At 45.2% G+C, this 25,764-nt stretch overlaps 1 protein-coding gene across 1 annotated transcript in view; it reads right to left on the bottom strand.

The window, feature by feature from the left end:
- Positions 1-5,653: 5,653 nt before the first annotated feature.
- Positions 5,654-25,764, bottom strand: part of LOC103551994 (guanylate cyclase soluble subunit beta-2-like) — a 69,268-nt gene continuing 49,157 nt past the window's right edge. The window contains exons 11-14 of the mRNA XM_070578819.1: positions 20,724-20,878; positions 17,387-17,538; positions 14,751-14,917; positions 5,654-5,956 (exon numbers count right to left, since the gene is read on the bottom strand). Coding sequence (XP_070434920.1) covers positions 5,783-5,956; positions 14,751-14,917; positions 17,387-17,538; positions 20,724-20,878 — 648 coding nt within the window. The 3' untranslated portion in view covers positions 5,654-5,782. The remainder of the gene's footprint in view (positions 5,957-14,750; positions 14,918-17,386; positions 17,539-20,723; positions 20,879-25,764) is intronic.

Below are 25,764 nucleotides of genomic sequence, written 5' to 3'. Positions count from 1 at the left end.
TCTTCGCTCCGATTTTTTCCTCTTAGGTCATTTGTGCTCTGTGGAACAAGGCTTTGCTGTGATGGTGGGTTATTCAGTCTGGCTGGGCCCAAGACCTCACATAACCCCACCCACAGGATGACCCTCCTGTTGCTTTGTTGAGCTCCTGAGTGATCCATTCTTGAGTGATTTGTGACTTTTTTTTATCTCTTTTGTGCTTGTCACTAGTCTTTTCAGTCCTCTTTAATTAAGATCTTCATTGGTGAGGACACTTTAATGACATTTGTTATTTCTGCAATGCAAGCTTATTACTCTAATTTTTTCAAATATTTATGCTCAGTAGAGATGAAAAACGTAAAACTAATTTTTCTATAAGTAGAAATTTAATTTTTTCCTAACATAAGACACAGCTAATGCTCTAAAAGCTTTTGAGTCTCCTGAAAGGTTTTTCCACGTTGGATAAGGTAAAATAAGTCACGATGGAAGGGCACTGTGCGTGAGACTGGTGGTTATTAGTCACTAGCAAGTTAGTAGATGTTTTGTCTCCTGAAACCTCTGGTTTTGTTTGATTAATGTATTCTCTCTACAGTGGGGCCTCATGGACTTCCCAAATGACACTTGCTGATCTGAGAAAGCATTAGAGATTCCTGTGTAAACCTGTTTCATTAATTTTGTCATATTCCTCGTTTAAAAAATACTTTTTCTGAGGGGGAAAATGTCTTCCCCTTTTTCTCAATTGGCGTCAGCTTTAGTCTAGTCCAAGGCAGCTGCATCGTGGGGACATTCAGAGGCTGCAAGTCCAAAGCCATGGACCCAAGTCTGTTCCGAATTGTTTCCTCCATGACAGAAGAGAGCGATGGCCAGGATTTGGGGGTACTTTACTTTTTGGTAATATGAGCTAATTTAAACCTGGTTGCAAACACATTGAGTGATGAAGCTTACCACATGTTTCAGGCTCCAAACTAACCATTTGTTTAAACAGCTGGATATTTTAGGGGGAAAATTAAGTTTTAACTTTTCTGTAAGTCTCTCCTGTTTCATTCACTCCAACTATATGTGTCTGACATAGGGGGCTCTATAAATGTTGCATGAGTGAGTACGTATCTTTCTTCCTACTATCTGTTGAAACATTAGGGAGGGCACCGCCCAGTGGCTGAAGGCCAAGACGAGAGTCAGGCAGGGCTGGATCTGATGCCCAGCTCTTCCACTTACCTCTGTGCCTTTTTCCCCATCTGTAAAATGTAGATGATAATGGTCGCTACCTCACACCCACAGGAGTAGAGCACTTAGCTGGCGCTTGGTACATGACGCATGCTCACCTACTAGCAGCCACGATGATACTGTCACCATATTTTTTATCAGGAGCACCTATATATCTAACACTGAATATAGACATGAAGCTGCTCCATTAGGTAGACATCAGGCTGCTACCAGCTCCTCATCTGCTTAAGCCAACTGGAGCCCCCTGTGACTGGGAAGCAAAACAAGTGAAGATACTCTGAAGCTTTGCATATGGAAACTGGAAAACAGATGCGCAGAGCAGCCCCTGCCTCCATTTGAATGCACATTGTAATCAGTTTCCTAATGCGGCCTTTTCAAGGATGAGTTAAGCAGTTCGTTGACATATCATTATCGCATTTTGAAGTTAAACAGCCACAGGATCTATGAACTCTCATCACACAGTTAATTATTCCTGGATTTTTCTGTGCTCTTGAAACATATTCTATTTACTTAACCATCCCCTGGGAGCACTGGCTGCCTTTGTCCCCATGACACAGCCAGTGGTGTAAAACCTCTGCACGTGTCAGATTTCTCCGTGTGGAGCATAATTGCCTGATTTCCATTTGAAAGTACAGCCCTGACATTACAACTACATAGACCCACCAGTGATAACAATGATGTCCTGACACCTACAAGGGGATGGGGGTGCGGGGGCATAATGCCATAATAAATATATGCACCAAATGAACGCTCGCCTTCAGATGGACCAGGTCTGAGTTTACAGCTGCAGATGAAGTGTTCCTCAGGAACAAAAAAAAGAAAAGAATAAAGAAAAAGAAACCAACAGATTAGCATCAGCGTGAGTCTGGTGGAGCCAGATGGCTCTCTGTGGAAATCGAGCTTTCCCGCTTTCTTCCAGTAACCCCAACTAGCAGACAGCAAGCCTGCTAAGAGGGGAGAGAAATGATCTCATTCTGCAGCCAGGCACATGATTCGCCCTCTTTCTCTCACCCACAACTCGAGCTGAAGGAAAGTTGGAAAAGAAGAAAGGGTGAAAAAGAAGGGGCGAGAGAGGTTGGGTTGTTGTAAAGAATGAGCCTGTCATAGTCCAGAGGAGGGGGAGACGCCAGCCCCTAGCCAGGCCTGAGCACTGGGAAGCTGGGCACAGATGTCCACGAAGGAGGGAGAAAGGGGAGGCAGAAGGGACACCTGGGGTATCGTTATCCCCACCACCCAGGTCCATGAATTCTCCCCAGAGAGGCTTGGGGTGTAAAAGGCTCGGAGGTCAGGCAGGGCTGGCTGTAGAAGCCATGGGATTAAGTTCTAGGCTCCCTCGGGGGAGGACGGTGGACAATGTTTTCAAGTTCTTACTAATGAAAATGTCCGCCTCTCTCCATGGGCTCGAGGCCAGAGAGTTTGTAATAGTCCTTGGCCTGCTGGACCAGGTCGGAAGCTGGACCAGCCATCTGCTTGGATCTGAGTCTGCTGTGCCCCTGGGCTGGTGCCCTGGGGTGGAGGAGCTGGAGGGGACTGGAGCCAGATAGGGTTACAGCATAAAATGAACCCAACAGGTTGTAGGTGCGGGAGGGCTCCACTCCTTCAAGGTCCTAAGGCTGGAAGGAGGCCCACACCAGAGTCCCTCTGCCTTCCCTGCTGAGCAAGCATTCGCTGCTCATAAACAAAAGTCTGTTATCTGGAGTGACAGCCAGACGTTTGGCTGACGGATATCAGGCAGGCCACCAGATGTTGGTGTTAGAGCATAGCATTTGCAGAGGCAGGCAGAGGGGCTGTGAGCTAACCTGCCCTCTTAGGGGGTGTTCACACACCCCAGCTTGCCACAGGGGCTCCTGAGGGCTCCACCCAGAGAGGTGCATCCAAGAAAGAATGCTCCTTGGGAGTGCCAGGGGCTCATGGAACACGTCGGCAGCCTGGCCAGGTTTCCCCGGGCACCTGAAGGTTGTCTCCAGCAGTGTTTATTCCGGAGAGTAAATAGTAGGCTCCAGGGGAATACCAAATGTAGGATGTAGTCATTCATTTACAGCTGGAAATGATTATTTCAATCATAATAAACACTGAACAAAATCCTTTTCCATTTTCAATCAGGTCTAGGGCACCTGCTTCACAGTTGCTGGCAGTCTCAGGTAGAGCCAAGCATTAAACTGACATATTCTACTGGGGCCAAGGAGGCACAGCGTGCTGCCAGCTGGGAGCCAAGGCCACAGGCTTCTGCTTTCCTCCTTCCAAAAACAAAACACAAAAAGCCGCCACTCCACCAAACAACTGTCTTGCTCTTCATCTCTCAGGCAATGCTACCTCCTAACAGTGTTCGTATTCGCGGTTGGGTTCTTGCTCACAACTGTGTTTGAGGATTTTGAAGGAAATCATGTAGGGAAAGTAGCAAGAATTGTGAACCGGATCATCTTTCCTCGCCCCCACTTTCAGCAGGAACAGCGCTTCGTAGGAGCAGTTTATTTATTTATTTTTGCTGATGAAGATTCACCCTGAGCTAACATCCACTGCCAATCTTCCTCTTTTTATGTGTGAGCTTCTGCCACAGCATGGCCACTGACAGACAAGTGGTGTAGGTCTGCATCTGGGAGCCGACCCTGGGCCACCGAAGCAGAGCATGCCAAATTAACCACTAGGCCACCAGCACTCCCTACAAAAGCATTTTGAAAACAAGAAATGCTAGCATTTAAAGTGGGCTTACTAAGTGTCAGTAACTCTTCTAAGTGCTTCCTGTATATTTCTTGAGATCCTCATAACACCCCCATGAGCCAGATCTTCTGATTATCCTCATTTTACAAAATAAAATGTCTTGTTTTAAATGCTGGTGGGAGGGAGGGAGGGAGGAGGAGGAAAGAGACCCAGACCCTGTAGTTTGTTAATGTTAAGCACAGTAATGTTAAGCAACTTTCCCAAACTCACACAGCTGGTAAGTGGTGGAGCCAGGATTCACACCTGCTTCTACCTGGCTCTACCTGGCTCCAGGGTCCACCCTCCAAGCAATCCTGTCTTTTTGATGTTGTAATGACATTGAGCACCATGTGTCCTGCTCAGAATATTTGACAGCGCCGATGGAGTGGTCTCCGGCTACTGAATCTGCCTGAGTTTCCATTTCCTCGTCTGTCAGGTAGGAGCTGAAAGAGCTGTCATATTACGGGGTTGTTGCCAAGAGCAGAAGTAACATGTAACACTCGTGCAGGGCCAGTGCCTACATGTGGTTGATGGCCAATAAATGTTAGTAGTTACTATTATTGTGAGTATCCCAGTCATCTTTGTGCTCTTGTATTTCACTGAATCCTCACACAAAAAAAAAAACCGTGACGTAGGTGGAGTTGCTGTCACTAACCCCGTTTTATAGCTGGTAAAACTGAGATACCAAGATATTAAGCACTGGGGTCTGGCTAAGAGCTCACATCTTTGGACTCTGCACTTTGTATTCAGTCTAGTCCTGGCTTGCTGTGGCCCTTCAGAACATGGGCCACCTGCCTAATTCTAGACACAGTTGCTGTCTGGAGGATGCAGCAAGGAATTCAACTCTTGTCACCTTCCCTTCTCCTCCTGCCCCTGAGATTGGCTGGGGATAGAGTCAGGTCCTGCCTCTGCCCTCCTGGGAATTGCTGAAAGACAGTGAATGCCTCTTGGGACAAGTAAGGTCCTAGCAAGGACAAATCACAAAATTGTATGTGCCCTTCAGATTTTCTTTATTATCTAGGTGAAAAAAATACTTATTTTCTCAACATCACCAAATGCAGATGCATGGTCCATAGACCACTTATCTGCCTCCTCTCTCCCCCAGCCCATGCCTCGGAGCATTTCCAACACTCTCCATTGCAGAAGGTGTTTCCATACCTGTCGCTAGAAGCAGCAGGGGAGTTTTCCGTGTCGGGAAGGCAGCCCGCCTAGGGACCTGGTGTCTGGCTGCACTCTGCCTGGCTGTCCTATCTTTCCTAACTCTGCCCTTCCGGTGATTTTCACATTTTCCCCTCCATTTTACTTTCAGAAGATCTCTGGGGAATGCAGTTTTTGTTCTATTGCTTCACGTAATTCCCAGGGCTGGGAATGAAAATTATTTCCTTTCACAACCCCTGGCTGAGTGCCTTTCACATCCTGGCGGTGTTAGGGGTGATTTATAAACTGCCGGGTCTGGGTCTCTTTCCTCCTCCTCCCTCCCTCCCACCATCATTTAAAACAAGACATTGCACACGACCAGCTCCGAGGTCAGGGTGTCCTCTGAAGTCGGCCACTGGGGCTTTTGCTCCGAGGCAAAGATTCCATGGAACCACAGTGATGAGAGCAGGAAAGCCATGCACTCCTGTTAGAAGAAAACAGAAAGAGGCCCCACGGCTGACCTTATCATCTAAGAGAACAAACAAGACCCAAAGTCTCAAAGTGTAGGGGTTGGCTTTGAACTGAGAATGTAAAAGCAGATTTTCCAAACTTGTCAGGATTGTGTTTCATTTCTAGACTTTTATTCTCAAAGGGACAATGAGGAAGAGATGCAGCTTAAGAAGTTTTGACCTGAGAAATGAAGAGAAGTTACTTTTCTTTGCTGCCATAAAAACGAGGAGGGGAAAAATTAAGGCGAGGGCTTCATTTTCCCTCTGTTAGAACAAAGCGCAGAAACCAGATGGCAGAGTGTCATTAGGAAAGTGTTGTGTCTTCGTCTGACCCGAAGACCATTGTCGCTCAGCAGCCCCCACGGAGTCCTGTCCTGCCACTGGACTCCCTTCAGGTGTCGATTTGTCAGAAGCTGAAACAAGACAGTGGGGTGAACAAATCAGTGGCGTCAGAGGGTTTCTGTCTGAGCCAGGCTTCCAGGGAAAACAGTGTGGACACTATGGGCTGCTTTTCCTACCTCCTGGTCAAGAGAACCTTTTCATAGCCCAGGTTGAAAAGGCCCATACAACCTCTCTGCCTTGTCGCTATTCTTTCGTCCTACACTGTGTCATCCTGTTGGTCACATACCAAATCTTGACTTGTGCATAACTCACATAATAGCACCAAGCCTTCAGACTTGATGGCCTGGTGACTATTGATGAGGTCTGAGCATCAACATCTCAGAGGCTGAGGTTCAGACCCAGTGCTGCCACTGCTCATTATTAACCTCTGTGGGCCTCATTTGTCCTCATCTGAAAAGTGGGGGAAATAGTGATTACACTTACCTCCCAGAGTTGTTGTGATAGTTAGATTAGATGATTTCTATAAGTGATGAACACAATGCCCCACACAGAGTACAAACTCAAAGATGCCAATTCTCATTTCTAAGTGTGGGAGGGAGCCCACGGAGAAGGTACTGGAAAAGAACTACCTCTGGTGCTGTGCCACGGCAAGGAGGGAGGGAGCAGGACTCAGAGAAAGAAGAGAGACAAGAAGCCTAGATGGAAGACACTGTCTCCATCTCCTCCTGCTCTCCCTCCAGTTTCATTTTGAAAGGTCAGCATCTAAGATTTAAAGTCATATATCATCCCTATTTCTTTTTTTTTTTTACACTAATCATTGTTACAGAGATATTCAAGTCCAGAAAGCCTCAGATATTAGATTTGGTGCTCACATATGTCTAGTGTTCTAATTGGGAAATGCAGGAGCAGCTTCTATCTTCACCCTTCTGTTCCCAAACTAATGAATGACTTCTCTGACCATTAGGGGCTGTTAGCACCTCAGACTTCTTCCTGAACCTGGATCAGTGATTGACTTTGTTTTAAGATCCTGAAAGCAAGGAGCAGTTTTCAGCACAAACAAGTGGACTGAGACAAGCTCAATTTGCTAAAGTACTGGTTATTAATGAACAGAAGTGATGACATACATGTGGAAATATCTGGGCTACTGGACCTGTCTCTAGTCTCTCCCCAGTCTCAGGCCAAGGATGAGGTGAGAATTGGGGAACAGACCCTGGAGAAAAGAAGAGGGGAGTTCCTGAGACACCTAGAACCAAGTCATTGGTCTGTCCTCATCTCTAGGTGATGACTCATGGAGTATTTGGCTCACACATTAAGTGGGGGCTAATTTGACAAGGAATCAAGGTTCATAAAACCCTCACATGTGGCATTTTTATAGGGTATGGCCAAACCAGAGTCGGTTAAGCGGAGATGTCACTAGTCACATGGTCATTTGAGCACCGTAGCACATACTCCCTTCCCCCCACCTGCACAGGCGAAAAACAGAATCACATTCAGCAATATTTTATGCTATTTGGAAATTGTTAATTATTCAGATATGGGGGGTTTTGTTTTTGTTCTTTGCTAATTCTCTACTAGTTTTATTATTCCAAATACCCTTTACCTCTTTCATTTTGAATTAGAGTTTATTTCAGTATTGTTTTTCTTTCAGCTGTGCTATTATAATTTAACAAGGAATTGAATTTTTCAAAAATGGAAACATGCAAGATAAATGATAAGGACAGTGTCTTTTTGAAAAGTTTGGGTTCAGTTTTGTTTTGGCATCATAGCAAATAAAGAAAAAGGAATTGATTACAGATAGAAATGTGATATTTTTTCTGTTGAGAAGACATGGCTGTGGGCCTCCAGGTTGCCCACTGGCACTAGAAAAGGCAACTTGACCCTCCTCATCTATCCTCGCTCTGTGCCTCAGTTTCTCCAGATGTAAAAGGACACTAACCAATACATCCATCTCCCACTCAATTCAGAAATATTACAAGAACCTATGAGAGAAAATCTCCGCAAAATAGTATTATGATCACAGAACTTATTTGTTTTGTGTCTTTGTAATCGTACCCAAAGTGGGGGTTATCCTAACAAAAATAAAACTAAACAAGAAGGGGTTGGAGTTTCTAAAAAAAGAGGGATTATAGCAAAGGAAAGCTTCCCCTTCACCTATCAAGAGGCAGGCTCTGTTAATGACGAGCTCCCGCTTCCAGACAGCACCATAATTTCTCTGTAACCAAGATGAATAATCTATTTTGTGGCTTAACCTCTCACAAAGAATTTTGGAAGTAAACTCAACACTAGGAAATACTATTTCCCAGATCTCTTAGTCTCTCCTTTATTCAACACTTTTTCATCCTTCTAATTTCTCTTCTCAAAAACTTTTCAACTTAGCTTTTCATTGCTGATTCCTTTCTCTCTCCTCCACAGCACCTTCTTCTCTCTTCTAATCTGGCCGTCTTTCGTTTTCTCACTTGGCTCTTAACGGTGGTCCTCCTTCCCCATCTCTACTTCCGTTTCCCTTGCACTTCTATTAAACTCATTTTCCGCTTTCTCTTTTCTCCCTTTGAGGAAAAATTCTCTGATCCACGGAAAAAAAATGACCAGCTAGGGTTGTGTTGGGAAGAGAGCGGAGACAGCATAGTGAAAGCTGAGCAGGCCAAATATGACTGCATCAATCTGAGTCGATGCCACCTGACAATTCAGACAAGACCTGGTCAGCACAGAACTGCAAGACTCTCTTGGAATTTCTACACGTACATAACTGACACTTTACCCCAATCCTATTCCACAATCCAGATGGTGGAAGAATTTCCTTGTTTACTTGAGATGAATTCTCATCCATCATCTTTCACTCCCACGAGACCATTGCTCACAGTCCCTGAGAACTGTCTATTAGTATCATCATTTTCCTACAGTTAATGCTCATTATTGTAGACGGTTGGGAAATGTAGCATTCTGGTTCATTAAGTTTTCTGATTAATTGAAAATTGCAATATACATCTTCCATGAATTACTCATTTCTAGACACCTGGAAAAAACTAAAAACCAAAGCTAAATTGAGCTGGGTTAATCTCTCTTGGAAAATTCAGAGGAAACTTCAGGACTCACAGAATATCAGGGTCATTGCAGATGTGTTGTAAATGTGCAGAAGTACAAGATAATTGGGGTTTCCATTTGACACAATGTAAATGTGGCTTTTGGTGTGTAGCAACACAAGTCTTGTGGGAAACGAGTGTACCATGTCAAGCACATTATGTCTTTTAAAAAGTTTCCCTCCTATGTTTTGAAATGTGTTTAAATGTTCAAAGGAAAGAAATTCGTGACCTGCCAAGTTACAAAACAGTGTATGTATGATGATTCCCATTTTGTAAGAAAAAGCGTATATGTAACTGATATAGTTAAAGTGTGGAACACTTTATCTCCCTCCACTTGGTTCCAGCTGGGTTAATATTCCAATGAATCCACCTGTTCTAGGGGAAGGGTGGGTTGACCATACAAGAGGTATGAACAGAGAAAGGAGCCACACATTCTAGAAGTGATATTTTTGGAGGCTAACTCCACCAGTGAGAGAGTTTTATCCTAGTAACCAAAAGGGTACAATGGAGTCTCCAGGTGTCAGGAGGGGTTGCCATTCTAGGATCACCCACTCGCCTTGCCTTCTATTTCTATCCATGGGCAAAAGAGGCCACACTCTGGAGGAACTAGCTCTCTAGCTTCCAGAAGCCCCTGCATTCTCCAGAGATCAGAGCAGAGGTCACATCTTGGCTATGCCCCATCCTGCCATCACCTGCACCTTCTCTTAGAGGTTTTCCGAGTCCTCCGTGTGTATCTGGTGGCATCTGTGCTCGCTGTTGGCCCTCTAACACCTTCCACGAGCCTGGGGTCCTGACTTTGGTGTGGACCTCTTTCTGCCCACTGATCTAAAGCTCCTGTGCGCAGCAGGTCATTCTTATCTTTTTAAAACCCCTGTAGTGCCTCTTAACAGTTCTGGGCTGAGACCCACATATTTGTTAAGTGGATGAATTCCCAATCATTGGGTCCCTCAGTGATGATACGGTTGGCATACCTGATATGTCTTCAGCACTTCACAGTCTTTGAGTGATACGTGGTAACTCATACATTCCTCAAAGTGACCCTGGAAAGCAGGCACTCTATTACCTCTGCTTTCAGGATCCAAAAAAAAAAGAGGCAAAAAGGACTTGCCCAAAGTGACACAGCTGGTTACTGGGTGCCAGGACCTGGACGCAGAACCAGGAATTCTGATTTCAAGCTAATGCTGTTTCCACCGTGACAGGGGTTCCAGAGCCCAGTGGCTCATGAGAAAGCCCTGTGGAGATGGTTAACAAACCAGAGTCGAAGCCCCTCTCCGCCCCTGGACCTACTGAGTCAATCTCAGGGTGAGACCCGCTGCCTGCATTGTCAACCACAGGTGATTCGATGCCCTCCCACCTGCCTTCCCATGCCAACCAGCTCTGACGCCACGTCCCAGTCGATGGTATCAAGGCTGACAGTGACTTTAGAGGCTAGCTCTGGGTGCGCTGAAAATCGAATACTCCTCTGTTAGCAACCTCCTTATTTGTAAGGAGTTCATTTATACCTCCCAGGGCCCTTCTCCAGAACACTGCTGTGTTAACAGCTCAACTTCTAGAAAGTCCAAGGTTAACAACAGTTGTGCCATTCATCAGCCCCAAGAAAAAAAAGGTCAGGAAGGTTTAACAGCCAGGCCTACGAAGGCCTCAGAAAGGCTGTTGAAAGGCCTCAGGGCTGAGAATAGGGGCCCAGGCTCCTTAGCCTGGCTCCAAACCAGCTGGACCTCAGCTCACGGGACACGCCTGGGAAAGGCGATTGTGTTGTCAAGACTCTGCAAAGTGAAGGGCAAGGACCTGGCAATTAAGTGACCACAGACCTATGCAAGAATCACCCATCTGGGGATTGCAATCGGTGGGAAAGTTCTTCCTGTTGGGAAGACTGAGTCAAGTTTGGAGGGATTGGGCAAACCCCCCAGCAGGCAGGACGACTAAACCCTAAACTCAGTCAAGAGAGAGACCCTCGCTGTTACTCCAGAGGAGCAATCGGGAGTTGGTGTAAGAACTCCTCCAAACCAATTTAACCTGCCGTGAACCCAGTCAGCGGACACCTCGGACCATGATTTATAAGGGGGTCACCTCCAGCGAGGAGTCTGGGCTACTTGCCTGAGTGCTGTACGCAGGTCAGCCTGGAATCCATTATCATAATCGCCGGGAGAATCAGTTAGGAGACGAGTTGGAGCAAGCCAAAATTTGAAAAACACATTAACAGTGGTCTGACGAGATGCCAGAAGAGCCTGCCAGCAGGGACAGCTGGAAGGCCAATTTTTTAGTCAATACTGAAAGGTGGTTGCTTAAATATCCGAGTCAACACACACTGATTTCTCTCCGACTCAATACTCCCGTTTAATTGCACCGGGGAGTCTCTCCACTGACACAGCTAACACCCAAATACAGAGTGGAGAGAAAGAAAAGCGTGTCATTGAAGTGCAAATGAGGTCCTGGGTGCAGCCTGCAGGCCTGGGTCCCGCTGGAGTGTTTCCTATTGCCCTGGCAGATGTTGGCTGGGCCCCGCAGCCGCAGCCATTCGATGAGGCCCCCTTTTTAAAGAGAGCCCAAGGAAGGGGTGAGCATCACATCTCAGCTGGCCCTGTCTATGTGGTGTGCTCCTTGCCACTGCAGCTCCATGTGCTGCCAAGGTTCTGAGATATGTTTCAGGAGAGATGGTCCTTACAGGGGAGAGGGAGGCAGGGGGAGCCTGCTTCCCAAACCCAGAGCCAAGTCACGGGGAAGTGCATGCCCCTGGGGAGGGAGCATGGTTTAACAACCAGGTGGTAACCTGGTGAGGTTGATGGTAGATGAGATCAATGAGGTGAGCCTCAAACGTCCTCGTCCTCTTGTCCTCTCGACTGCCTAGAGATGGGGAAACAGGCAGGTCTCTGAGGCAGCCAGATCCAGCGGCCTAATCTTCCAAGTCCTGACGGGTTTTGGCTACTGATGGAAACACTGTCCCATGATGACACCCACATACGGGCCAGGTGGAATGGCCCCTGGGCTGGAGGTGACAGTGGGGCTCCTACAGTGACCCTCTGCAGCCTTCACCTACCTCAGAGCTAAGCATGACATTAGCAGATGTAGCCGAAAGCCCATGAGAACCAGGATCTGAACCACCACGACAAGGCAGACGCTGGGAGCAGGTGACAGGAATCCTTCAAGGCTAAATTCTATGTCTGCTGCCAACCAGCGGTGATAAGAAGACTGTATCCCAAATTACCTGGGGAAGTTGCTGAAAGCAACTTCTGATTTGGTCGGTCTGGGTCTAGGTAGCTATAGCGAGGTCCAATGGCCCAGCTGGCTTTGTCCTCGTTTCTCCAAGCTTCTGGCTCACACCACACAGTGTATCATTCACCTACAGTGTGTCAGCTATTCCTCATTAATACACCTGCTAATCACACCCAACAATCAGAACTCTGTTCAGATGGAGCCCAGAGGATCTGAGAGAAACATGGCTGGGCCACTGTGAAGCCAAGAAGTCCAAATACAGCAGGCTACAACTAGGGAAAACTAGAAGATTATTTTGGTCTGTTACTCAAAGAGATCTCACACGGACGTAGTCTGCCTGAGATAAACAAGCCTGAAGATCCAATCCTACTTCTACTTCCCAGCTGTGGGACGTTACGTAAATCATATAAGCTTTCTGAACTTCAAGTTTCTTACCTCTGTTATGGGACTAGTCACGTGACTGTTGTATCAAGTGAGATAATGAGGGTAAAATGCCCGGCACAAAGTAGTTGTTCAACAAATACCAGTTCTCCACCCTTTCAGCTTTCCCACCCAAACTGAGCTGGCCTCAGTTTCTCCTTCTCTAGCTCTTGGTGTTGGTTTTCGTCAAGGAAAGTAACAATTAGAAAAGGTATAGGGGCCCTGTTAAGAAACTTGTCTCCCACCTCTAAGCAAGATGCCCAGCCCTGTCGGTCTCTCCTGTGGAGGGACCCTCCATGCATCAAAAGTTTGAGAAATGAATTTGTTCACCTCCTTGGAGCATTAGGAGTTCTTAGACCTCCCCTTCTGAGCTGTGTATAGAGCAGCCATTTAGGAATTCTAATGGCAGACGCCTTCTCCCCTTGAATGTTCCTGTGGACTCCAGAAGCTCCTCACATTGCCCCGTGCTTCATGCTCCTAGTTTTTGTGTGTGGATAGGGAAGCTCAAGGCCAGACTGTCCAGGGCTCCTGCCCACCTCTCTAACCTCATCCTCTACTGCTCCCTTTCTCTTCCACCCCTCTCTAGACTCACTGGCCTTATTCTTCTTTAAACGTGTCAAGCTTACATCTGCCTTAGGGCATGATGCTGCCTGGAAGCCCCTACCCCGATAGCCATGTGGATGGCTCTTTCCCTTCATACACGGTTCAGCTTAAATGCTGCTTCCCCAAAGAAGCCTTCATTGGCCCTCTCCTCCATTATTCAGTTTTATTTTCTTAACATTTATCACTAGCTGAAATAATCCTATTTATTTTGTTACATGTTGTCTGTCTTCCACTACTAAAATGCAAGCTGTATGAAGGCAGGGACCCCATGTGTTTCGTTCAACAAGCCTTGAGCATCAACAGATCCTAGCCCAGTACCTCACCTTGACACTCTGTATTCCAGGAGCAGCAAGAGTTTTCCAAGAAATGTTGTTGTTGTTGAATGAATCTGTGAACATTATAATTCCATACCCTAATAACATTGGATGACTATTTGGGTCTTGAACATTGCCAGAAACATGCAACTGCAGGAAGGTAGGGAGTGGGTAGTGCCTCTGAGTGACGGCAGAAAGCCTGCTGAGAGCTTCCATGTCCCAGAATCCAAGATTCCACCTGACCTTGGATCAGAGCGAGGGAAGCTCTGCTCTGTCTCCTCTCACCGGAACTGAACAGAAAGGTGCCGATCATTCCCTCAACCGCAGATTCTGGAGCATCTGAGAAGCCTTCAGGCATTGGGCCAGTGCCCAATGCCAAGGGCTCAAGTGAGATTCAACCAAGAGATATTGTCTAATAAAACTAACAATGGCTAAGTTCTTTATATGGATTATTCAGCTGTTCTAACTCTTCACATGGATTGTCTGGTTTGTCTTAAGAAACCGTCTCTCCTTGAGAGATGGTGCACTGCAGCAGACACACGCTACTCCTTGCCTCAAAAGCTTAACTCCATCTGAACCACCTAACATGGGGTTTCCAGAAAGAGAGAGTGGCAGTGGCTGCACAAAGCCAGAAAGGACAGGGGGAGGAAGGGCTGCTGCTCTGGCGATTCATTTTGCAGGCCCATCCCTGGCCCTTCACCACTCCTTTGTGACCCCATACTCAAACCCCAGCTGTGTCAGCCCTGAGAACGGCTCTTGAGGGAGCTGAATGGCTCGCCAGGGCAGTCAAGCGTAAGAATGAATTGAGAGAGATCTCTCACCCCCACCACCTTCAGGGACAAAGCAGAGAAGACGGTCACTGGGCCTACACTTTATGGCAATGTCAATGCTCTGAGGTCTTTATGAGGGACCATATGGTGGAAATGGTGAGGAGGCACTCCTCACTAATAGGTGGCACGCTACTGACAGCACCACGTCCACAGAAACTTCATTTTGTACATCCTAATAAGTTTTTCTGAGTATTAGAGATTCTTTTGGAGGAGGGCATAAAGGGCCTTTTCAGAATGAAGGGCCCCCTGGGACACTTGTGGTGGAGGTGGGTGGGTTGGGGAGCATTAAACAAAAAAGCTTATTCAAAATACAGTGAGCAACCAGCAGAAGCATCGTGCCCTAGAGCCCCAAGCTCCACCTGTGCTATCCCTTTCTGGCTCTTTCCCATCCCCCATAAGGCACACCTCTGAACCCACAATTCTCTTCTCATGCAATGCAGAGCTGGGAGTCTTTGTAACGGATCTCGTGTCCTCACTGTCTGCTGCATCACTCTTGGGGAGCACCTTCCGGCTGTCCGCGTACCTCAAGACTGCAACAGGTTTGCTGTCTCGACTTCCTTGAGCACTTGCTTCTGCAAAAAAGCATGAGGGGCAGAAAAGTAAGAAGGTTCGTGCAAGCAGGCTTCATGAGCGGTAGAGGTGGGGGGCCTTCGATGCATCGGAACATCACCGGCCCCTTGGGCCTCTCACCCATGAGGGCACGGAAAGGACACAGCTGAAGTCCCCTCGCCCTGCACTGCTGCGGTCTAAGACATAGCTCTTGGCGCTGGCTGCATGTTCGAATTCCCTCAAGTGCATCTCCTCAGTCTCCCTCCCGGGCCTCCCCCAAATCATCCAAAGAGCCAGTGAATGTGTCCCACGGGAGATAATCTGAGGGAAGAGGCCAATTTGGGAAGAGCATTAGCAGACATGTTAGTGTTTCTGTATCCCCCTCTGCCATCCCTGGCTTTGAAAGACTCCATCTTGCTGTGGGAGAAAGTCCCTTGGCTCCTGGAGGTTAATGGGGTCACATTCTCAAGCCACTTAAACATGTAGGAACCAGTGTCAGCATGGGGTCTCCCCTGAGGGGTCCTGGCCTTCCTGTTCCTGCTGAAGCTGCCAGCGCTGTGTTCCATGAGGATAGGAGGGGCAGGCAGAGAGAGGCAGACACCTGCTTCCCCAGAGCCTGACAGCTGAGGCTCTGCACAGGAAATCCTAGGCTGATGGGGAAAGAGGCAAGGGAAACATAAAGAAGGACAAAAAGAAAAGAGGCCAAGACCCCTCTTCTGGGATCCACACCCAGGGCTGTGCCGTTTCTCTGCATAGAGATACCTGGCCAAGTGGGTAGGGCTGGGGGCTGACATCAGCCCGGAGGAAGGAGTGATTCTCCTCTAGGATAAGCCATGGCTGGGGGCTACCTGCCAAAGGGATGCCTTTTCTCAGTTTGCACGGAGACACTGTGCCACCGCCTCTTTCCACATCCTTTCTTCCTCCTCTTTCTTAGCATCCAAGTGGAGATCTTCAGTTGAGACACTTACTCATTTTCTACTCTGGGTTGTTTATGTTTTGTTTCCAGCTCAGAACTGGAAGTAGATTAGATGCTACTGACCCTGACCCTGTTTTGGAATTCTGTTTCTCAAACTGGATGGTTTTGGAACCCCATGCAGGGAAAATGAGAGAAAATAGTATCAGGTTTGGGTGAGGCACAACTTCTGAGCAAGATTCTGCCCTGTCCTGGTGCTAAAGCCTTCAGCTCTGCCTTCCTCTCTCCCACAGTCAAGGGGCAAAACACCCACCTCCCTCTTTACTTTGTCTATTTCTGACAACAAAGAAAAGAAAAGGAAAAACTGTCTGTTTACCCCTGTCTAGCAGCCCTCCGTACTGTGGGGAGGTCATGGTGGGGGGAAGCAGTGATGGTGGGCGAGGCACCCAGAGCCTAGACATTCAGGGGCCGCAAACTCTCATGAGGGTGGCTCCTGGTATTTATCAGCTAAAGTTATTTCAGTTTTTAATTTAGATCTTCCTATTTCAGTGTCTCCATCAGTAAATTGTGGCCCAAACCAATCACAGCTCTCAAGGACAATAAGGTGAGCTGATAATTAGAATGAAAGCACTACGAAAACAATTTTACAAGTTCTTCAAATACCCATCTCTCCCTTGGTACAGCCCCACTTCAAAAAATAGTAAGCATAATTCATGTGTCCCAAAGGGACATCCTGCATATATTAGCTATGTAAACGAGGAACCTCTGGATTTAGAGATTTTCCTTTCCAGGCCCCTGGAGCAGCTAAAGATTAACTCCTGTCAGAATGAATCCATTTCCTTCTCCAGTTTGCTTCAGAGCTTCAGGAAAGTTTGCCTCTTGCTACTGAGTTTCCCCCTCAGGTCAGCATTTCCCAGCATTGACCAGGCCGGTTGTTGAGGGGCCCTGACCGCATCGGGTGGATGGCTCTGCCTTGACGCTGATGGAGACCTTGCTGTTGGATTCCAGCTGCTGCTTTTTTTGAGCGCTGTGTGCCAAATGGTGATCCCTGGTTCGGCTTAGCACTAGATTGTTTTACCCTAAACTCAATCTTGTCATTCCTGCAGTTGGGTGAGTCACAGATTTTGTACTGATTCCCAGTTTTGGAAGCCAGCAAAAAATGAGGAAGATGGAAGGTTCCAGTGGGTGAGAAAACCCTGTCCTGGAGCCTCCTCGGAGGCTGAGAAGCAGACAGAGACTCTGAAATCATCCCCTAGCCGCAGGAGAGGCTAATGGAAAAAGCCCCTTTCTTGGACCAGGAATAACCTTGAAAACGAGTGCATGAGAGACCCTTTAGGCTGGATCCATCAGCCCAGCTCAAGAAACACCATAACAGCCAGGATGCAAGAGAAGAGTGTTCAGGGCAAAATGGTTGAGCTGATCCTCAGGAGCTTTCACTGAATGGAAGGTAGCAGCTTGGTCGGGGTGGGGATGACACCTGTGTTGACCCTGCAAACCCAAGGACCACTCTAAACACACACAAAGTTGTTAGTGGAAAAAATATTCAACGCTAATGATCAGGATTCTCTTTTTCACTTACCCTTGTGATCAAGCAGAGTTTGAGGTCTCCCCATAATCTCATCCTCTGACGCATTCAAGTTCTGGATCAGAAAGTACGTGGTCATCTTCCCTTTACCTTTCACTTCAATTTCACCCCTCTCAATGATTTCAAACCCTTGATTTTCCAGGGCTCTGCACAGAGAAAAAAGTGCAACAGATGTCAGAGACTGAAGGTCTGAAACTCGAGAGTTGGCTACAATGTTAAGGATGATAGAAGAGGAGAAGTCTGGGACACAGGACACCCAGGAGGAGGGGGCCTCCGAGACGTCAGCTGGGGCCTGCTGAGGGGGACAAAAAGGCGTGAAGCTCAGACATTATGAACAGGGTGCCAAAGGCAGAGAGAGAGCACAGGGGACCCACCAAAACCCTGTGCCCTGTCACCACCTTTTCTCCTCCAACACAGCACTCATCCCCACAGCCGTCACGCTTCTACAACCATGTCCTCAATGCCCCTGTGTGCACCGTCCCCGCATGCTTCTGAAACAGGAGGCTCCTTGCATATCCCTGAGCTCTCTTCTTTCCATCTTCCCTGAGCTCCTGAAATAGCCTACAGTTGTCATCATGCTCATCCTAACTACCCAAGCTTCTCCATGACTTCTGGCTGCCAAGCGACCCAAGAAGAAGAGTATAGGGAGGGGATCATGAAAAGACACAGATATGGGATGATTATGAAATGATTACTTTTTTGTTTATTTACTGGCAGCTGAGAGATGTTGGAGAAAAACCATAGGACCATGTAGACGAGCAATGCTTCAACTTCATGGTCAGCCGCCTCAACTGGGTCTCAGCACTTCGTCAACCTTCCCTTGTCGTTGGTTGGTTTCATGGAGATTTCAGAGCTTCACCACACTCCTCACGTGTCCCGACCTGGCACCTGCTCCCCTCACTCTCAAGTTGCTGACTCTGCCTCCTACTTAGTGACCTGATTCATCTACAAAAGTATAACCATTTTAGGTGAGATGCTGTAACTTCTTACCCCATTGACCACACTCACCCTTCCCCCAACCTCAGGGGATGGGGTGTCTTGCTCAAGGACACTCCCTTCCCACCTCCCTGGGGCCTGGCCCCATCAGCCACTCCCTCTCTTTGTCTTCAGCTTCCTCTCCATTTGCATGCCCCCTCAGCCTACTAGCACGCTGAGGTCTCTTCCATCCTAAATAGAAGGAAGGAACCTCTCACTTGATTATCTCCTGCTTTAATCCCATACAAACGCTCTCTTCCTTTTATTCTTCAACCCATAATCAGTGTCTATGCCCAACATTCTACCACAACCACTCCCATAATGTCCCAAAAAGCTCTAGTGAATATTTTTCAGTCCTTGTTACTATATTTGACAATTTTGTTCAATTCTTCCTCCCTAAAAATATCCACAAGGGTGATTCTCACTTTGAACTCTGCTGTATTTTTTCTATTTCTTCTGCCCCTTACATGGGCTCCTCTTCCTCCCACTGACACCTAAATGTTAATTCTGCCCAGGATTCTGTTCTCTTTCCACTGTTCTTCTTACACTGCGTCCTTCCCCACATGATCTCATCAATTCTGTTGGCTTAATTACCACCCATGTGTTGCTGACTCCAAGTTTAGCCCCAACCAACAACTTGACTCCAAATTTCATCCATTCATTTAATGGCACCTCTACTTAGAGGCTCCACAGTTCCTTTGAATTCAACATGTCCAAACCTGAATTCATTGTCTGCCTCTATGAATGGAATTCCTCTTGCTTGCCCTATCTCAGATGGTGATGTCACCATTCAGGTCCTAGTCACCCAAGATGGAGATCCGGGAGACATTCAGAGCTCCTCCCTCCTCCTCACCCCCCATATCTAGTAATTACCAAGTTTAGCTGATTTTACTTTCCCCCAGATTTCCACTAACAAATGTTCTGGTTCAAACCAAACTCCTAACAAGTCTTCTCTTTCTCATTTCCTGATGTTCAAATCTGTCTTTACAGGGTCTCTAGAGTGGTCAGTGTCAAACAGGACTCTACCTTATCATTTTCTCCAATCTCACACTTCTTAAGGGCTCTTTGTCACCTGCGGTGTAAGCCCTGGCCCTTCAATAGGGAACACAGCTCTCACCGCTTTCTGCTTCCTATTTTCCAGTCCAGCAAAGCTAGATTGCTTGTGGTGCTCTGCGCTTCTTCTACATCTGTGCTGTTCTGCTTGTTTTGCACTCCAATACCTTGGTTTTGGCTAAATCCTACTCTAGAACTCCTTGTTCAAGATTCAGCTCAGGAATTTCTCCTCTGCAGAGAATTCTGTTACTAGGTTAGGCACCCTTGCCCAGGCTCCTGTAACACGCACTAGAATTCCCTCAGCCATGGGAGCACAGTGGCTAAAAAGTGGACTCTGAGCCTGTCCTCCTGGGTTGTATCCAGGCTCTTTCCTTCCAAGCCTACTGGTGACCTGAGGCAAGTTATTAACTTTTTAGTGCCTGATTTATTCTCGTCTGTAGATAAGAATAACAATAGTTTATCTTCCTAGAGTTGTTGCAATAGTAAATGAACTAACATATGTAAAAGAGCTTAGAACAGAATGTAGCCTATTGTAAATTTCAAGAAACCGTAAGTATTGTTTTATACATATCTTAAACACACTTTAAAAATAATGATCTGTATGGGGGCAGCCCAGTGGAGCAGTGGGTAAGTTCACGCACTCCCCTTCCGCGGCTGAGGGTTCACCAGTTCAGATGCTGGGCGTGGACCTACACACTACTTATCAGGCCATGCTGTGACAGGCATCCCACATATAAAATAAAGGAGGATGGGCACAGATGTTAGCTCAGAGCCAATCTTCCTCAGCAAAAAGAGGAGGATTGGCAGTGGATGTTAGCTTAGGGCTAAACTTCCTTAAAAAATATCTGCAAATATTTCTTTCTTCTTCCACTAGACAAAGGGTCAGCAAGCTTTTTTGTAAAAGACCAGACAGTAAATATTTTTGGCTTTGGAGACCATACAGTCTCTATCATAACTACTCAACTCTGCCTTTGTAACATGAAAGCAGCCCTAGATAATATATAAATAAGGGAGCACGGCTGTGTTCTAATACAATTTTATTTACAAAATCAAACAGCAGACTGAATTTGGCCTGTGGGCTGTAATTTGCCAATTCCTGCACTAGATCACATGCTCCTTAAGAGCAAAAGCTATCTTATAGTAGAGGCTCAACAATATTTATTGTCTGACACAATGTCTTCTGTACGCTAGGGTGGCATGGAACACAGGTTTCCTCCACTACCCTCATCCCATGGCTGCCAGGCCCTCTATACGTTCTGGAAGGAGAAGGGCCAAAGGAAACCAGGAATAAATGAATGACTACCTGTCGGTGGTGGGGCTGAGGTGCACTTTGTTGGGAAGCCCATGACTTTCCATCCTAGAAGCTGTGTTCACAGTGTCACCAAACAAGCAGTAGCGTGGCATCTTGTCCCCCACGACACCCGCTAAGACTGGTCCTGTATGGATCCCCACTCTGATCTGTAGAGAGAGAACTTCACTGAAAAGGGACCGTCAAATACTCTCGCTTTTATTTTTAAATTAAGGTATAATTTACATAAAATAAAAAAGATAGATCTTAAGTGTTTAGCTCCATGAATTTTGACAAGTGCATTTATCCTTGTAGCCACCATCCAAAATAAAATATAGACTACTTCCATTACTTTGCAAAATTATCTTGTGCCCTTTTGCAGTTCAGGTCCATCCCTCTCTGCAGAGGTAACCACTTTCTTATTTTTTTTACCAAAGCTTAATTTTCCTGTTCTAGAACTTCACATAAATGGTATATCTTCATACTATATGCGAAGGATATACCTTCAAATATAGGTATATCCTTCACATATAGTATATCCTCTTTTGTATCAGGCTTCATTTATCCAAAAATAATGTTTTTGAGATTCATTCATATTGCTGTATGTATCAGTTGTTTATTCTTTTGTTGCTGAATACTATTCTATTGTAAGAATATATCACAATTTATTTGTCTAGTCTTCTCTTTATGAACACTTAGGTTATTTCCAGATTGGAGCTGTTGTGAACATTCTCATACATATCTTTTTGTGGACATACATTTTCATTTTTCTTAGGTATGTACCTAGAAGTGGAACTTCTGGGTCAAAAAGTGGGTGTATATTTAATGTTACAAAAAATCTTGCCCAACAGTTCTCCAGTCTGAACCATTTTACATTCCTATCAGCAATGTGACACTTCCAGGTGTTCCACATTCTCACCATCATTTGGTCTTCTGGTGGGTGCAAAATGATATCCTATTGTGGTTTTAATTTGCATTTCCCTGATGGCTAATGATGTCAAGGACATTTTCACACACTCATTGTCCATTCATATATCTTCTTTTCTGAAAAGTCTGTTCAAGTTTTTTGCTCATTTTAAAAACTGGGTCATTTATCTTTTATTGTTAATATCTAGGAGTTCCATATATATTTGGATATGTAATATATACGTATTACAAATATTTTTCCCAGTGAGTTTGTATATTCATTTTCTTTAACAAGCAGAGATTTTAAATTTTGATGAATGTGTTAGCTTGCTGGAGCAGCCATAACAACATACCACAAACTCATGGCTTAAATAACAGAAATGTACTTTCTCACAGGGCTGGAGGCTGGAAGTCCAAGATCAAGGTGTCAGCAGGTTTGGTCTCTTCTGAGGCCTCTCTCCTCGATTTGCAGATGGCCGCCTTCTCACTGTGCCCTCAAAGGGTCTTTTCCCTGTGTGTGTGCATCCCTGCTATCTCTTTGTGTATCCAAGTTTCCTCTTCTTGTAAGGACACCAGTCGGATTGCATTAGAGGCCACCTGACAGACTCATTTTAACTTACTCACTCTGTTAAAGGCCGTATTTCCAAATAAAGTCACATTCTGAGGTACTAAAGCTTAAGGCATCAACATATGAATTTCACGGGGAACACAATTTGGCTCATAACAATGAAATTTATCACTTTTTTTCTTTCATGGGTAGTGCTTTTGGTGTCCTATCTAAGAAATCACTGCTTATCCCAAAGTCATGAAAGTATTCTCCTATATTCCCTTTCAAGAATCTTTATGATTCCAGTATTTATGTTTAGGTCTGTGATACATATCAAAATTTTTTTTTGCTTTATCTCCCCAAATCCCCCCAGTACATAGCTGTATATCTTAGTTGCAGATCCTTCTAGTTGTGGCATTTGGGATGCCACCTCAACGTGGCCTGACGAGCGGTGCCATGTCCGCACCCAGGATTTGAAGCAGTGAAACCCTGGGCCGCTGCAGTGGAGCGCGTGAACTTAACCACTTGGCCACGGGGCCGGCCCCTCAAATTAATTTTTACGTGTGGAGTGAGGTGGGATTGAGGTGCATTTTTCTCTCCATATGGGTGTTCAATTGTAACAGAATCATTTCTCAAAAAAAGGTTCCTTCCTCCACTGAATTGATTTGGTGCCTTGGTCAAAAATAAGCTGGCCTTAAATATGTAGTCTATTTCTGGACTATCTTCACTGCTCCAGTGATCTATTTGTCTATCCTTCTGCCATTCCCACCCTGTCTTTATTACTGTAGCTTTACAATAAGTCTTGAAATTAGTCTGTATAAGTCTTCCAGTTTTGTTAGTTTCCAAAATTTAGAACTAGGTTTATATAGTTTGCTTTTATTTTTTGTGCTTAGTATATAAAGAGTCAACTAATTTTTGCGTATTGTCCTTGTATCCTGTGGCCTGGATAAACTCACTTACTAGATCTGGTGGTTTACTGAAGTTTGTTAAGGTTTTCTAGGTGCACCATTATTTGGTTGGTGAAGAATGATTATTTCACTTGTTCCTTTTCAAATTTATGTCTTATATTTCTTTTTCTTCACTTTTTGCACTGAGTAGTGCTTTTGGTTTATTTGACTAGAAGTTCTTATCTTTGTATTTATCCTGTTTTAGTTTGCTAAGCTCTTGGATATGAAGGTTGATATCTTCCATCAATGTTGAAAATTCTCAACCATTTTCTCTTCAAATATTTCTTCGGACCTATTGTCACTCTACTCTCCTAAGACCCCAGTTCCACATATGGTGGTCCATTTGATACTGTCCTACAGATCTAGGATGCCCTATTCCATTTTTTTCATGCTGTTTTCTTCTTTGTGTTTCAGTTCAGATAATATCTATTGCTCTGTCTTCAAAGTCGCTTATCTTTCTTCTACCATGTCTAGTCTTTTTTAAGCCCATAAAATAAATTCTTTATTTCTGATATCCATTACCCTAAGATAGATAAATAAATAGATAGACAGACAGACAGGAAGGTAGATGAAGATATAGTGTGTGTGTATTACCATCTGTTTAAACTTGTCGTTCCTCTTTTCCAGTAGATCCTTTAAAATATTTATCATACTTATTTTAAAGACTCTGACTGATAATTCCAACATGTAGGCCATCTCTGGAACTGCTTCTATTGACTATTTCCTCTCTTGGCTATATACCTTACCACCATTTTCTTGTTTCTTCTTGCATCTTGCATTTTAAATTATTTAATTGTATGTCCCATATTGTGTGTAAAAGTCTACAGTTCTTTACAGTAAATGACAGTACAGTACAGAGGCTGATAATATTTATCCCTCAGAAAAGTTCACACCCCTTCTTCTGTCAGACTGCTAGGGTGGAGACTGAGTGAATTAATCTGTATTTGAGTTGCATCTGGGCATCTTCCAGAAATATTGCTAGATTCCAGGCAGCACTGATTTCAAATATTATAAAGGCAAGATCAGGGCTTTCTGTCCAGCAGGGCTTGGGAGCTGAGCACAGCAGAACTCTGAGAACCTCTTTATGCTTTACAGCCAAGCTGCCAGCTTTCTGAATTGTGGAAGATCTCTTTCTGCTTTACAGACCAACAGTGAGACTTCTGAGGATCTCCTTGCTCTTCAGTCCCACCTGGCTTTCTGTACCTTCAGAGATTTCTCTCTGCTCCCAGAATTTCAAAGCATCATTGTAGTGCACTTGGTGAAAGCCAAGAGTACCTCAGAGGGATTTCTCTCAGTTCCTTTACTCTAACACCACTCTTCCATGGGCCACTGCCTTGCATTTGGGGAAGGCCCCATATACCTCAGGGGCTAGGAGCTCTCTCACCTCTCTTCTCCTGTCTCTAGCCTTTGCTAAATAACCCCATGCACTTGGTGAAAGCCTATGGAGAAGAATTGGTAGATGAGTACAGACTCTGTGGCTAGGCCTTATCAAAGACAGGATCTTTGGGATTCTAACCTGTCACTCCAGCCCCAAGGTGTCCATTAAAAGTTCCCTAAAGTTTAGACTGATTTCTTCTTACCCTCACCTCTGGTGGATTACTTCTCCTTTGCCCTACTCAGGATGAATGTAATTATGGGTGTCTTCTCCTTGAAAGGGCTTGTCTCTTTCTAGAATTGAGTTCATTTCTATTTCTTTGCTCTCTGATGGATTATTTTTAAAAACTACTAGTATGGGAACAGAAGTCCCCTGCAGCTTTCTATATCCTAACCAGATGTACTTGTCTTTTGGTCTTTTCATGCTAGATTTTCTCCTCCCTGAAATAAGATTATAAATTCCTCTAGGAAAAGGAGTATCTCAATATTTCTCTGAATCCTTCAAAGCACCTAGTGATAGTGTCTCATGCATAGTAGGACCTCAGTAAATGTATAAGGATGAAATAATAGAAGATCTAGGGTATAATTTAAATGTAGAAATGGCAGCATGATTCCTTTATTCCTTTAAGAGAGAAAATGTTTTCAGTCCTTTCCCTTACTTCCTTAAATAAACCCACAGGATATGCTGTTTCTGGTAGATATTTAATGATGCTCCCAACAATGTCCCTATTCTTATCCTAGAATTAATAGCCTCTTTTCCTGTTTTCTTCTCAGTAAATCCTCCACAAGATTTTCCAGGAATTCATTGTTTAATGTCATTCTTATTGGTGCAGCATTATTTACATCTCTGTTGCTATGCCTCTTTCACACACTCACACACACATACGCTCTTTCTATTTACACAACAGTATATTTTCAATTATTTTTTTCCAGTGGCTTACATAGAGTCCTTTAACTGAAACACTTATCTCTTATCTGACCTTCTTGTCTCTACTCCCTCATTAGCTCCCATCTTGATTTTTCATTTCTTACATTGGGAGTTTCATTCAACAGATGTATCTGTGTGTTTACAACAAGCCAGGCATTGTGGACATGTTCTTCTTGTGACTACCTAAGGCCAGCTTTTACTCAGAAGTCTGCAGTGGACACAATAACCAGGACCTGCAATATTTCTCAGCTTCTAAATCATGGTGGTGAGGGCGGATATAGCACATTTTTCAGAATCTCCTGCATAGGGCTTTTAATTTAGAAAAATCATATTCCATCTTACAATGCCTTTGGC

This window comes from Equus przewalskii, chromosome 16, assembly GCF_037783145.1.
Source record: "Equus przewalskii isolate Varuska chromosome 16, EquPr2, whole genome shotgun sequence".
Classification (NCBI taxonomy): domain Eukaryota; kingdom Metazoa; phylum Chordata; class Mammalia; order Perissodactyla; family Equidae; genus Equus; species Equus przewalskii.
The sequence above is the reverse complement of the archived record's forward strand: the minus strand, read 5'-3'. Positions and strand labels throughout refer to the sequence as shown.